The sequence below is a fragment of the Tiliqua scincoides genome, chromosome 7 (genome assembly GCF_035046505.1).
Source record: "Tiliqua scincoides isolate rTilSci1 chromosome 7, rTilSci1.hap2, whole genome shotgun sequence".
Lineage (NCBI taxonomy): Eukaryota > Metazoa > Chordata > Lepidosauria > Squamata > Scincidae > Tiliqua > Tiliqua scincoides.
In genome coordinates, this window is record NC_089827.1 from 7,540,034 (window position 1) to 7,555,436 (window position 15,403).

Below are 15,403 nucleotides of genomic sequence, written 5' to 3' on the forward strand. Positions count from 1 at the left end.
CCATCTAATTCATGAGTCATACAAAATGTCCCTATATATCCAGCAGAACATCAAAACTACAAAATGAATCAACAACATTTTTTAAAAAAATATTATAAATTAAAACAATTAGAAAGCAATTATGTGGGATACACCAGGAAGAAATCACTCTTTCCAATGTGCTATACCCAGGAAGAGGCCCGTCAGGGCAATGACATTTACCAATGCAACATTAATTACTCTATAAGGCAAGGTACCTTCTCTTCCTTGCTGATAGTACTATAATGTGCAATTCTTTCCATTCTGCCCACATATACTGCACAGTCTCGCTCAATCTCTCTTAACTCCTCAAGAGAGAAAATGACAGAAATCCGAGGAACTGGGATATCTGACCAACAGATGTAGTGCTGCAATATAAGAACAAAGTACTTGAAAAAGAACACACATGTTCACGCTTTTAGCCTCCATGCGAGAACACAGGGCTTTGCTGTATGTTATCTTCCATACAGTTGCCTAGTTTGTTTCTAAAGCTCATTACATCATTTGGCTTCTGACTGAGAAAAAATTATTTCAGACACTTTTCTCTTTGAAAAAAAGAAACTTCTCAGAAAAGTTCTCTTTCAAGCAGCTCCACAAGAAATACTTTCCTTAAAATTCTCTCTTTCAGAATGTATCATTGTGAAACATGCAGCTCAGTAGTTCTCAAACTTTTCAGCACCAGGACCCAATTCTTAGAATGACAATTTGTCGGGACCCACCAGAAGTGATGTCATTCACCTGGAAGTGATGTCATGGCCAGAAGTGACATCATTAATTTAGGCTTCAAGCCTAACCCACGATCAACCAAAGGTCCCATTACACAGCACGCTCATGCTGTTATTTTGCATAGCTCAGTATTTGCCTAATTCCAGCCCTCATAAACCAAAGTAGAAAGGTTTTGCAATACCTTCGGAGGCTTGAAATTTGGAAAGCTGCAGCTCTCTCCGTGTTCCCACTGAATGGAACTAGAGCATGGACAGCACAAGAGAGCAGTTGCTCCCAACTGATCCCAGAGATTGCAAGGGAAGCATTGCTTCTCCAGTTAAAAGGAAAGCTTCCAAAGCAGTTGCAAGCAATGCCAAATCGACAATTTCCAAGAATAAGTACTTACCCTGGGACAACACAACTTTAATAAGTTTATGGTTTTTCCACAAATGTAGACTTCATTAGCAATGTGCTTTAAGAACACAGGAACACAGTCTTCTACTTCTTTGGAAATCAGTATGTATCCATGCGTCCAGTAATGTTTATCTAGAGATTCAAAAAGTGGAAAAGATCAGAATGTACAACACATTTAGGGTCTTTCCATACAATCAGTTCTTAATATAGAGGATGTGCAACTGCAATCTGTTTCTTGTGCACAGCCCAGATGTCTTACCCCTGAAGCTGCACTTCTGTTGGGAGAATATTTATGTCCCAGTACCAATTATGCTTGCTATTTTGCACCTGGAAAAATGTGCTACTTCATTCAGACAGTGTACCCAAAGTTAATATGATGGCCATGGGATAAGACTAGAGGTGTTTGTTTCCGGTGCAAATTGTATAGTGGATGCACTATTAACATTATCATTCCCCCATCCCAAAATAATAAATGAATCCGCAGCAAACAATGACATGCCCACTGAGAAAATTTTGAAGTAATCCATCCACTATCAGACCCCGCAAAGGTACAAGAACAGCAAGGCTATGTTCCAGGAGCCGCATGAGGTTCACTGACATATAATGGGTGGCTTGCAGAAATATGTCAGCTGAGCTCCTCTTTGCATCACAATTAATTTAAAAGGTAAATTAAAAAATTTGCAAGCTTTACAATTACACAGGCCAACACATTTTGCTTCCTTAAACGTTACACCAATTCCTGGGTATATTTGGGGTGCCGATTCCAAAAATGGCATGCATTTTGCCCTATCACATCTCGTTTTGGAGACACAGCATAGCCTCTTTAGTGAATGGTTCAAGCAGCTTCCTCATGAGGAAGCCTACACCATGGCTTCCTCATGAGGAAGCTGCTTGAACCATTCACTAATGAGGCTATACTATATCTCCAAAACTAGACGTGATCGGGCAAAACGGATGCCATTTTTGGAATTGGCACCCCAAATTCATATCAAACCACCATAAAGTTTGAGAAAAAATTTTCTTACCCTTAATTTTGGAGGCCTGCGTTATTTACCGGATATAAACCGAGAGTCCGCTGGATTAAAACATGCATTTGGCGAGTGAATACATTTAAGAGTTTAAGTGCTTCTTAAATATTGTGGCTCTCAAGCATTTTTCTTGAAGCTCTCAAACATCTTAAGCAAGTTTGGCCACCCCTGCTATATCCAGATCCTGCTATATACCTTTCCCTGAATTTAAGGAACATTTCTTTAACTTGTGTACTTCCCTGCTGGCTGTACTCTTACAGCATGACCCTATACATGTGAACTAAGAAGCAGGTTCCATTTTGTTCATGGGGCTTACTCCATAGTATGCATGTTTAGGACTGCAGCCCTGGAGATATGAAGCTAGCACTAGGGTGCTCATATTCCTCCAACACTAGGCAGGAGGTCTTGTCTAGAGGATAGAGCCTCCGTTAGCCCGAAGATAACATCAGAAGGTTGCCAGTTCGAAGACACCGGCAGCTCCTTGAACGGCTGAGAATGGCGAGACCTTGAAGCAGCTGACAAGCCCAGCTGAGTGATTCCACCTGCTCTTGGTGTGAGCAAGAAGCATCTTGGCTGCCCTCCGTGTGAGAGATGGAGCTGCTTGTCAGCCTGCATGGGAGAACTGGTGGCCAGAAGTGAGACCAAACCAGGAAGATCCATTCTGAAATGTGGTTGGTTCTTGAAAGAGAGAACCTCTATGATTCTAAAAATCCCCTTGAAGGATTTAGAAACGCCTGCCTATGTAAACCGCCTTGAATAAAGTCAGAGGAGTAATCCGATAAGAACATAAGAACAGCCCCACTGGATCAGGCCATAGGCCCATCTAGTCCAGCTTCCTGTATCTCACAGCGGCACACCAAATGCCCCAAGGAGCACACCAGATAACAAGAGACCTGCATCCTGGTGCCCTCCCGTGCATCTGGCATTCTGACATAACCCATTTCTAAAATCAGGAGGTTGCGCATACACATCATGGCTTGTACCCCGTAATGGATTTTTCCTCCAGAAACTTGTCCAATCCCCTTTTAAAGGCATCTAGGCTAGACGCCAGCACCACATCCTGTGGCAAGGAGTTCCACATACTGACCACACGCTGAGTAAAGAAATATTTTCTTTTGTCTGTCCTAACCCGTCCAACACTCAATTTTAGCAGATGTCCCCTGGTTCTGGTATTATGTGAGACTGTAAAGAGCATCTCCCTATCCACTCTGTCCATCCCCTGCATAATTTTGTATGTCTCAATCATGTCCCCCCTCAAGCGTCTCTTTTCTAGGCTGAAGAGGCCCAAACGCGTAGCCTTTCCTCATAAGGAAAGTGCCCCAGCCCCGTAATCATCTTAGTCGCTCTCTTTTGCACCTTTTCCATTTCCAATATGTATTTTTTGAGATGTGGCGACCAGAACTGGACACAATACTCCAGGTGTGGCCTTACCATCGGTTTGTACAACGGCATTATACAAAGGGGCAGGAGGTCTGGTCTAGAGGGTAGAGCCTCCATTTGCCTGAAGATTAACATCCACAAGGTCGCCAGTTCGAGGCCACCGGCACCGTGCGACCTTGAAGCAGCTGGCAAGCTGCAGCTGAGCTGTTCCATCTGCTCGGAGCGTGGGAGGGTGGAGGCCAGAATGTTAAACCAGATCGGAGTGTAACACCTTGAATGTAGTGGTTCTTGAAAGAAAGAACCTTCTTTCAATTTGTAAAAATCCCTGCGTGGATTTAATAAGCCTGCCTATGTAAACCGCCTTGAATAAAGTCTTGAATAAAGACCAAGAAAGGCGGTATATAAATACTGTATATTATTATTATTATTATTATTATTATTATTATTATTATTATTATTATATTAGCCGTTTTGTTCTCAATACCCTTCCTAATGATCCCAAGCATAGAATTGGCCTTCTTCACTGCCACCACACATTGGGTCGACACTTTCATTGACCTGTCCACCACCACCCCAAGATCTCTCTCCTGATCTGTCACAGACAGCTCAGAACCCATCAGCCTATATCTAAAGTTTTGATTTTTTGCCCCAATGTGCATGACTTTACACTTACTGACATTGAAGCGCATCTGCCATTTTGCTGCCCATTCTGCCAGTCTGGAGAGATCTTTCTGGAGCTCCTCACAATCACTTCTGGTCTTCACCACTCGGAAAAGTTTGGTGTTGTCTGCAAACTTAGCCACCTCACTGCTCAACCCTGTCTCCAGGTCATTTATGAAGAGGTTGAAAAGCACCGGTCCCAGGACAGATCCTTGGGGCACACCGCTTCTCACCTCTCTCCATTGTGAAAATTGCCCATTGACACCCACTCTCTGCTTCCTGGCCTCCAACCAGTTCTCAATCCATGAGAGGACCTGTCCTCTAATTCCCTGACTGTGGAGTTTTTTCAATAGCCTTTGGTGAGGGACCTTGTTGAACGCCTTCTGAAAGTCCAGATATATAATGTCCACGGGTTCTCCCACATCCACATGCCTGTTGACCTTTTCAAAGAATTCTATAAGGTTCATGAGGCAAGACTTACCCTTACAGAAGCCATGCTGACTCTCCCTCAGCAAGGCCTATTCGTCTATGTGTTTTGAGATCCTATCTTTGATGAGGCATTCCACCATCTTACCCGGTATGGATGTTAGGCTGACCGGCCTATAGTTTCCCGGGTCCCCCCTCTTTCCCTTTTTAAAGATAGGCATGACATTTGCTATCCTCCAATCTTCTGGCACCGTGGCCGTTTTGAGGGACAAGTTGCATACCTTAGTCAAGAGATCTGCAACTTCATTCTTCAATTCCTTAATAACTCTTGGGTGGATGCCATCAGGGTCCGGTGACTTATTGATCTTTAATTTATCAATGAGGTCTGAAACATCTTCTCTTTTAACCTCTATCTGACTTAACTCCTCGGTTAGGAGGGGCCGTTTGGGCAGCGGTATCTGCCCGAGGTCTTCTGCGGTGAAGACAGATGCAAAGAACTCATTTAAATTCTCTGCCATCTCTAAGTCTCCTTTTATCTCCCATTTCCCTCCTTCACCATCCAGAGGGCCAACCGCTTCTCAGGCGGGTTTCCTGCTTCTAACATATTTGAAGAAGCTTTTATTATTCCCCTTAATGTTGCTGGCCATGTGTTCCTCATAGTCTCGCTTGGCCTCCCGTATCACCTTCTTACATTTCTTTTGCCAAAGTTTATGTTCCTTTTTATTCTCCTCATTAGGGCAAGACTTCCATTTACGGAAGGAAGCTTCCTTGCCCTTCACAGCCTCTCTAACTTGGCTGGTTAGCCATGCGGGCACCCTCCTGGATTTAGTGGAACCCTTCTTTCTTTGCGGTATACACCTCTGCTGGGCCTCTATTACTGTTGTTTTAAGCAGCCTCCATGCACTCTGGAGAGACTGGACTCTTTTTACCCTCCTTTTCAACCTCCTTCTAACCAGCCTCCTCATTTGAGGGAATTCCGCCCGTCGGAAGTCAAGGGTTTTTGTTAGAGATTTGCCTGGTATTCTTCCCCCAACATGCATGTCAAAATGGATCGCAGCATGATCACTGTTCCCCAATGGCTCAGTAACATTTACATCTCTAACCAGGTCCTGTGTACCGCACAATATTAAATCCAGAGTCACCTGTCCTCTGGTGGGCTCCGTGACTAGCTGCTCTAAGCCACAGTCATTTAGCACGTCAAGAAATCCGGCCTCCTTATCGAGACCAGAACACAAATTGACCCAGTCAATATGAGGATAATTGAAGTCCCCCATGATTACAACCCTGTCCCTCCTTGTCACCTCCCTGATCTGTTTCCTCATTTCAAGGTCCCCATCCGATTTCTGGTCTGGAGGACGATAGCACGCCCCCAGTATTACATCGCTGCACAAGCCTGGTAATTTAACCCACAGAGATTCTACGGTGGAGTCGGACCCACCTTCAATCTCTACTTTGCTGGATTCTATCCCTTCCTTAACATAAACGGCCACTCCACCTCCAACATGCCCTTCCCTGTCCCTCCTGTAGAGTTTATAGCCCGGGATTGCAGTATCCCACTGATTCTCCGCATTCCACCAGGTTTCCGTTATGCCCACTATGTCAATGTTTTCCCTTGTCACCAGACATTCCAGTTCTCCCACCTTTGCCCGTAGACTTCGGGCATTCGCATAAAAGCATTTGTACACGGAATGCCCCAGGATGGGCTGCTTATTCGCTCCAATGCTTATTTCCGATGACCAGAAAGGCGGTATATAAATACCTAGTTATTTATTATTATTATTATTATTCCCCATCAAAGCTCTGGAAAGGAGTAGGGCTATTTCCCCCACAGCAACATTCTATCTCCTTCAATTATGCAAGGATAGGAAGTATCACTGACAGCTTTTGACCATGGCTTGTAATGGAGTAAACGCATGTTGGACTACAGTTTTCACAATACACAGAAAAAGCCATTGATGAAACCACATGACAGGGAATTCAAGAGATGGTGACTTAATTTATAGCATACCTCTATAGCCAAGATAATCCTCATTCACCTGAATCATAAATTCACCATAGACATCTCTGAATACACCACTATACACCCAATCATGGATAAACCTGAAAAGCAGAACATTGAACACATCAGGAAAAGGTCTTCTGGGATTCCCTTTCTAACTTCTGTTCAAAAAGAGCTTGGCCGTGTTTACCCAGGCTCTGTAAGCACCAGAATAGATTACTGCAATGCACATGCTGCTACATTTGAAGACTGCCTGGAAACTGCTGTTAGTTCAAAACACAGCTGCTGGGCAGATATGGGGAGGGGGCACCTATATTTAATTTACACTAGAACAGGCTTGCTTCTGCTCTGAAAGATCAGCTCCTTTTGGGTTTGGGGAAGGAATTCACATAAATGCCAACTAAAGGAACCCCATGAGATCACCTCCATTACAGCACCCTTGCAATGCAGGAATTAAAAACTGTACCACCCACCTTGTGTATGGTTCACAACTTGTTTTCAGGAGTGACAGAAGAACGGGGTAATGTTCATTGCTGCAATTGTTAAGAGCCTCTTGGTACAGGTAGGAAAGAAGTTTCACTCCCTGAAATGTGCAAAAGAACGCAAGCTACTGTTTGCAAGGAAGAGCTAAAAGCATTACCAACACTTTTTTGAGACTCAATTGGTATGGCTACACTTATAAAGAAGGGAAATATCTGTCAGTGAATTTTGGAAGTCACTTCATTAGATGGGAAAGCACACCAAACCGAAAGCCGTTTCCGAGCCAATGACACAGCCTTCTGACAGAGCCAATCATACCCAACCTTTTCATACTGTTTCTATGCATAAAAAGATGCACACATATTTATTCCTGGTATAGTAGAGACCTCCTTATCTGTGGGCATAGCATCTGCGTATCTGAATATATGCAGATGCTGACCCCATAGCTGGAGGGCCTCCTGGACTCTTCTGAAAGGCACTTTGGTTTTTCATGTGTGACTTCCCTGTGCCTCAGAAAACCGCCTGGATGTGACTTGAAGGCACTTGCCGGCATACCCCGCCAGTCCAGATTTCATTATCCACAGAATTTGGTGTCCGTGGGGTGTCCTGGAACACCTGATATGCCCCTCCAGATATCAAGGGTCTACTGCAGTTTCGAAAAGGAGGCAAAAATCACACTCACTGTTGGAAATGAAGCACCAGCACCTCCACCAGTTCCCAGTGCAGTCACTCCTATGCCGCACAGTTCAGCTAAATATCTAAACGAGAACAGCAGGTAACATTTTAACGGTATCTTTGAATGTAAGAATGCAGCCAAGTGTCCACCTGGCCCAGCATTTACCTCCTAAAGAGAAAAGCCAAATGCCTCTGGGATGTTCAGAAACAGGGTACATTGCAATAGCAACCTGTTGCCTGTTTGTACCAAGTATCCGAGATCCAAATATAGGCTGCCTCTTAACACCTAGCTACAATTTCAAGATATGGAAAGATACTTTAAAACTGTAAGAAATTGAGAGATTCCCCACCAGTCTTTCACTTGAAATCTGTCTTGTTGGTTATGTATGTAACCTGCATGTGTGAATATTTGTGGGACATGCTATTCCTATGTGAACTGGGAGAACAGGGTGCTGTAGTGGTTCTGGAGCTGGACTGAGACCTAGAAGATCCAGGTTCAAATTCGTGCTCAGCCATGAAGCTTCCTGGGTAACCTTGGGCTATCCCTCAGTCTCACCTACCTCACAGGATTGTTGTGAGGACAAAGGAGGGGAGGAACCATGTTCACATAAGAAGAGCCCCGCTGGATCACGCCAAAGGCCCATCTAGTCCAGCCTCCTGTATCTCACAGTGGCCCACCCTGAGTTCCACCACCCTGAGCTCGCTGGAAGAAGGGTGGTATAGAAATGTGGAAAAAAAATTACGTAATAAAAATGTGTATGTGCTTCACAATTGGAAAGTGACTACCAGGTGGTCAGAACTATCCTGGACCTTTACTAGAGAGGAGAGGGTCTGTTTGTCCAGTAAAATATGCTTCCAGCTACTGGATCAGGGTCTAGACCAGGGATCAGCAAACTTTTTGTTTAAAGGGGCTGGATGTTCAGCAGTGACATCATCAGGCCACCACCGAACATCCAGGTTGTCAAGCACTCAGAAGCAGCTGCATGGAACTCGGATTGAGAAGCGAAGCCTCCTGCCTAGTTTGATGACTGCTGGAGAGAACAGTGCAGCCACCTGCTCAGGCTAGCGAAGTCCCTGTGCCATGCACACACGTGAACCCCATGAGCCCTGGTGGACAGCTCTGCCATTCCCTGTCTGGTGTGTGGCAACACAGATGGGAGGCTTCACCTCGCAAGCCGAGCTCCACATGGGCTGGACGGCTTTGGCTAGCAGGCTGGATCCAGCCCATGAGCCACAGGTTGCCAACCCCTGGTCTAGATGATAGGATGGACTCCAAGAAAACAGGAAATGGCCATCCCTGTCCTAGGCTAAGAAAGTATCAACGCTTAATTTTCTTCTTAGAAAATATGTGCAAACAATCCCTTTAAAGTACATTTCATCTAAGGACATACCATTTCAACAGAACAGCAACAAACAAAATGCTGTTTTCCCCATCAAAGCAACAAAATGGTTTGGAAGAGGAACTGAAGAATGTTTCATGAATCCAGGCTATGGAAGCAGCAGTGGATATGTGACAAACTCATCCTGAAATTAAGCAATGGTGGTACTGCACTGGCAACTAACCTTTTAGCTTTGCTTTAGCCAATAGGACTAAACTACAAATTTTGGGGGGAGGGAGGAAGGGGTCAATGAGGAAGACCTTGACTTCTCAGTATTTTTCAGAAATTAGGTACAATTTCAAGACTTTCTATTAACTAATAGTACCTTAACTGGCGTCCCAGTTTTCTGAAGAGAAAGCTGATAGCTAAAAGAGTTAAAGTGGGTGGAGTTGACAACACGCATGCTCGATAGTACTGTAGGTACTTCCTCAGCCCACTGGTGTATGCCTGATGAGAGGAAAAAAAATACAAGGGGAGAGAGAAGCAAATACTATTTTTGTATACTTATCCAGTGTTTCCCAAGCTTAACTGGGTCACCACACCCCTGCAGCCTCCTCAGCCAGGTGCTACCATCCTGGATCTCACAAAATCTTACAAGATCCAAGAAGGTAGCACCTGAATCTCATGAGATACAGGCACTGCCAACTTAGATCTTGTGAGATTTCTTGCCCTGAGGAACAGGTAGGAGGGACATCCCGCGGTACCACGTGAGTGTGCCACAGCACCCTAAGGTGTTAGAGGATCACAAACTGTGCAAGCCCAATTCACACCCAATGGGCAGACATCCACTCAGCCTATTGTGAATACCATCTGACCATAAACAAAAATCCATTCCTCCCGCCTCCCTGGTCAGAGTCTGCTAAACATTAATAGGAAGTAGGAAGCTTCTTGATTCCTGTTAATGTTTGCTTAGCCTTCTGCAGCATTCAGGCTGCCTGCTTCGATAAGCTTGCATGCTTATAGCATGCAAGAGACATTCTTGCTTGGCGAAACTGTAAAAAAATGAAGGTAGTGGTATGGGGGGGTTAAAAGATAGGACTTCCCCTATCTTTCAGTTATCTGCAGAGGAGTGAGAATGCATCCCCTACAGATACCGGGGAATGCCCAGATAAAGTTGATATAAGAAGATACATTTTAAAAATGTGCTCATAAGCACACAAATACACACAGATAAAGACAAGAATGTAAATAGTTCATTCATACACATGAGTGATAATAGCACAAGAAATGGATGTTACATGGATGTTACCTGAAACACAAGTCCTTTATTGTACGAAGAGTTCAAGACAGGTTCGACAGAGAATCGACTCAGTCGTGTGTAATACGTTCCGTACACAGCCACTTCTGACAGGAGAGCATTCATGCTTTCAGGTGAAGTGCCAGACACATAGATCCCCTGCTTGACCACAAACATCTGAGCTGCCTACAGAGTTGGGAAAAGGCAGAAGTCATCAATTGAAATGTACAGTGTGTAAAATGCTTACAAAATAAATATGCAGCTCGTCCTCACCACCACAATTGTAAGGCTATTTTGCCAAAAATCCACTAAGTAGTAACTTAGTAGCAATGTAGATATCGTTGTAGGTTTCAAATAGGACCACTTGAATGTGCAACCTAAAGAGATGGTGCAGATCTCAGTGGCCTGGTGTTAGGCTGGGCTGCCCAACAGAGGGGTTAGGATCCAGCCTAAGTGCCTGTCCTCCCCTTTGCCCCAGAACACCCTCATTCCACCCTCCCCAGACCCCCACACTGGCCTGACTTGGCTGGCACAAACTCATCTGTCTTCTGGTGCAGAGGGGCTGGATTCAGCCTCCCGACTCCTGAGGTGGTACAAAAGTGCCTTATGGTACTTTTGCGACACTTGGAGGCTGGTACGAGGAATTTCTGAAGGGACTTGCGCAGGCCTAGTACGCCATTTGGATTGCACCCTCAGTTTGGTACTTTCATGTTTAAGTACTTTTGTAGCTAAATTGAGATATTTCCCACAGTGAAGGAGGATTGTATTATGAAAAAATGCTTTAAAATCAATTTAAAACACTAAATAAGTTCAAATTAGTTCTCTGAATCTTTTTGGAAAAGAACTACTTACCAGTGATTTACACACACTTTTCCCAGACTATGCTAGTTATATTCCTCACTGTTTTTAAAACAAAATTCTTGTTTGGCATGGTTGGTAAAACTCAGGTACATACATCTTTTGAAGAATGTACTGTGGGCCCTCCATATCTGTGGGGGAACAATGCTGGAAAGGGGAATCCTTTCCAGGACCCTCTGCAGATACTGAATTCCACAGATAATGAATCTGCAGCTGGAAGGCCTCTGACCACCTCAGACTATGACTGGAAGTCACCAGCATGAACCAGAAGTGATTTCTGGTTGCATTCGGAAGTCCTTCAAGGGCAGCCGTGGGCTTGGAATACGTGGATACTGAAATCTGTAGGTAAGGAACCCTCCATATTTGCGGATTTCAGTATCATCTACATTGTACATCTACATGGGCAAGAGATGCATATGCTACTCTTCTTGTACAATGTCTTCAAGCATTATAACAAACAAGTGCACACACCCAGGCCTTGTAAATCTTAGGGCACAGTTATCAAAGAGGTGTCTAGGTACCTGATTAAATGAGAAGGATGTAGATACCACGCCAATGAGGACATTTAGAACATCCTTGACAAGTTCTGGTTCTTTTACTAGGACATGAGGTGGAAGCTGCAATTTGCTGCTGAACAGCTGCAATTCCCCTTCTCGAAGTCTGCAAAATTTGTCAAAGGCTTCTCGGCCTGCTTCAGAAAGGTACGGCTCTTCTTTTCTCCCAGGTGGACTATGTCAAGAAAAACGACACTAGTTATCATCAAGTTGTAAAACACCACAGGTTCTAAATATAGGCCTACTGAGTCATGGGGAATGTTTCCCTCAGGGTGTTCCATTTAGGCCCCCCCCCCCGGAAATTGCAGAAATGGGAGAACGCTACATAAATATCAGCCCCCTGTGCCCACACCTTCATTTTTCTTTAGTACCAGTTGCAGCATGGCTGTTTCTTGCTTAATAGAGGAGCACTCTTGTCTAACTGAAGAATGTGACATGCAGGCAACCAGTCTGCACACTACAGGGAGGAGAACTACCTACTAACTATCCAAAGTACAGGTATCCTCCCCATATCCATATCAGTTGTTACCAGATCCACAGATACAGGGGAACACCTGTAGAAGCAAGGATGGGCAGGCTGATGAGTTTAGGAACAAGTGTGGGCTCTTGGCTCCATTCTGTTTTTTGCTGCCATTCCTAAGGCCTAATTTTATTGAAAATTACACGGCTTTTAAATTTATATCTCAGAAATCACTTTGGAAACTGAGCTCCGAATTTTGAATCCAATAACAGATCCTGAGCAGGTAATGTACTGATCAAGAAAGCTTCCTGCCAAAACCCCTTGGATCACAATGGCAACCACAAACGGTGAAGCTTAGACACGCACCATCCAATCCACTCCCAGCATCTTCGCTTACTAGGTCCATAAGTAAGAGCTGCTTCCCAAAGGTCAATATCTGGTGTCACACTTGGTTCTGACTGAGAATCAGGGGTTAGATTGGACGCTGACTGGAATCCCTCATCTTCTGAAGGATCTATACTTTGAGGAACCTATAAACAAAGATAAAGTGTTTGAAGAGACACTTGGCCAACAGTCGGAGGCTAAGAGGCAAAGAAGGAAGGCCCATAGCCAGGGAGACAGACCAGGGACAGACTGCACTTGCTCCCAGTGTGGAAGGGATTGTCACTCCCGAATCGGCCTTTTCAGCCACACTAGACGCTGTTCCAGAACCACCTTTCAGAGCGCGATACCAGAGTCTTTCGAGACTGAAGGTTGCCAACCAAACAAAGACACACGTACTCCATATAAATACAAATAGTACTTTGGCACAAATAAATACAAATTAGAGCCAAATCCTATGCATGTCTACTCAGAAGTAAGACCCATTATCTAATGGGGCTTACTGCCAGGTAATTGTGAATAGGATTGCAGCCTTAGTATACTAAAGTGTTTTAACAAAGGACTACACCTGCGGTTTTCAAACTCTCAGGGAGTTTGAGGATTGCAGAAGTCCCTGCAGGGAAGGGGGGGAGGGCAGTGGGGGTGGGAGGAAGGCAGTGATGCGATCCCCAGGATTGCATTGCTAAGGGGAGCTGCAAGAACTGGGATGTACTCACCAGTCCCTGCAGCAACCTTCCTGGGGTGCGGGGAGCCCTTCGCAAGCATCTGCAGGGCTCCCCAACGTTCCAAAAGTGAACCCTTCCCCTTTCATGTTTAGAAGGCTGCGGAGCCCTGCGGACACTTGCACAGGGCTCACCGCACCCCAGGAAGGTTGCTGCAGGGACTGGTGAACATCAGAACATAAGAACAGCCCCACTGGATCAGGCCATAGGCCCATCTAGTCCAGCTTCCTGTATCTCACAGCGGCCCACCAAATGCCCCAGGGAGCACACCAGATAACAAGAGACCTCATCCTGGTGCTCTCCCCTACATCTGGCATTCTGACTTAACCCATTCCTAAAATCAGAAGGTTGCGCATACACATCGTGGCTTGTACCCCATAATGGATTTTTCCTCCAGAAACTCGTCCAATCCCCTTTTAAAGGCGTCTAGGCTAGACGCCAGCACCACATCCTGTGGCAAGGAGTTCCACAGACCGACCACACGCTGAGTAAAGAAATATTTTCTTTTGTCTGTCCTAACCCGCCCAACACTCAATTTTAGTGGATGTCCCCTGGTTCTGGTATTATGTGAGAGTGTAAAGAGCATCTCCCTATCCACTCTGTCCATCCCCTGCATAATTTTGTATGTCTCAATCATGTCCCCCCTCAAGCGTCTCTTTTCTAGGCTGAAGAGGCCCAAACGCCGTAGCCTTTCCTCATAAGGAAGGTGCCCCAGCCCCGTAATCATCTTAGTCGCTCTCTTTTGCACCTTTTCCATTTCCACTATGTCTTTTTTGAGATGCGGCGACCAGAACTGGACACAATACTCCAGGTGTGGCCTTACCATAGAGGTACCATAGAGGTACCATAGGCCTTACTTACCTGGTGAGTGCATCTCAGTCCCTGCAGCCCTCCTTAGCGACGCGATCCTGGGGGATCACATCGCTGCCTCCCCCCTGCCCCTTAAGGGGGCAGAGGCCATGGCTGTCAGGCTGGGGCCCCAGTTTGAATAGCTCTTGACTGCGCTATATGCAATTTAGATATACATAGAAGATCCATACCTTAATTGCAAGTCCAGACAAATCTGCACTGTCAGGCACAGGGGGCAGGTCCAGCTTGATGTCCATGTCATAAGTACGACTGTGGATGAGAGCCCCAAAGAGCGAGACGCGAGTCTCTCTCTCAAACCTGTCGCCCATGGGACAGCTCTGAGAAAACAGTTCCATAGTCGGAAGGCCCGTGCCAGGGGCCGCCTCCATGACCTGCAGCGTCTTTTGAATCATATCATTGCATCGATACTCCTCGTGCGCAATCAGGTTCTGGATGTCCATTTCAAACACACTCACATCGTAATAATCGTAACCCTGGTATTTAACATTTCTCCCCACGTATTTGTTGTTCATAAAGTAATCTCTTTTGGGGGGCGAACACTGAGGGGGTCCGGTTCCCGCAAGCTGTACCAGAAGGTCCAGGACAGAATTAATTTCCGTAAACGGTAAACAAGTCGCCGCCTCCAAACGGTCAATGAGGTCCTCCAACCTGTCCGCTTCTGGGCCCATCCCGGCAACTCGCAAATTGAAAGACAGCATGAGCATTTTGTTCTTCACTGGAAGTCTGGGGACGCTGGACAGCGCCTTCTGGGCCTCATCCTGGAAGAGGTTAGCAAACAAAGTGTTATATGCAATCCTTTTGAGACTTTTCTTGGACCTCTTCTTGCAGATCTTCTCCCGGCCCAAACGGACTTTCTTGGACACGCCTGCAAGGTGCGCCTCGCACAGGTCACCAAAGAGCTTCGTTATACTCTCCATGGCAGCATCAGCTACTAGGTGTCCTCTGGAAGCAAGTCAGGCTGCATCAAGCACTATGCATTACGTAGGGTTCCATTACCATGCCTGGAAGACAGAATAAAAGTAATTAAGAACCGCTTCCCTGGGAGTGCCGCCCCAACTGCCATTATAGCCATAGAAGCTTCAGCAGCTGGTAGTGAAACTTTTTAAAGCCCATTTCTGCCCAGCCCACAGGTGTACACATCTGATCCCTGTTGCGTA

The 15,403-nt window shown here is 45.5% G+C and overlaps 1 protein-coding gene across 1 annotated transcript in view; it reads right to left on the bottom strand.

Annotated features, from left to right (window-relative positions):
* TUBGCP6 (tubulin gamma complex component 6) overlaps positions 1 to 15,403 on the bottom strand; it is a 30,631-nt gene that overhangs the window by 14,115 nt on the left and 1,113 nt on the right. Inside the window, exons 2-11 of the mRNA XM_066633346.1 lie at positions 14,417 to 15,247; positions 12,640 to 12,803; positions 11,781 to 11,988; positions 10,414 to 10,587; positions 9,490 to 9,611; positions 7,793 to 7,868; positions 7,104 to 7,213; positions 6,640 to 6,731; positions 1,130 to 1,269; positions 237 to 386 (exon numbers count right to left, since the gene is read on the bottom strand). Of these exons, the coding sequence (XP_066489443.1) occupies positions 237 to 386; positions 1,130 to 1,269; positions 6,640 to 6,731; positions 7,104 to 7,213; positions 7,793 to 7,868; positions 9,490 to 9,611; positions 10,414 to 10,587; positions 11,781 to 11,988; positions 12,640 to 12,803; positions 14,417 to 15,163 (1,983 nt within the window). The 5' untranslated portion in view covers positions 15,164 to 15,247. The remainder of the gene's footprint in view (positions 1 to 236; positions 387 to 1,129; positions 1,270 to 6,639; positions 6,732 to 7,103; positions 7,214 to 7,792; positions 7,869 to 9,489; positions 9,612 to 10,413; positions 10,588 to 11,780; positions 11,989 to 12,639; positions 12,804 to 14,416; positions 15,248 to 15,403) is intronic.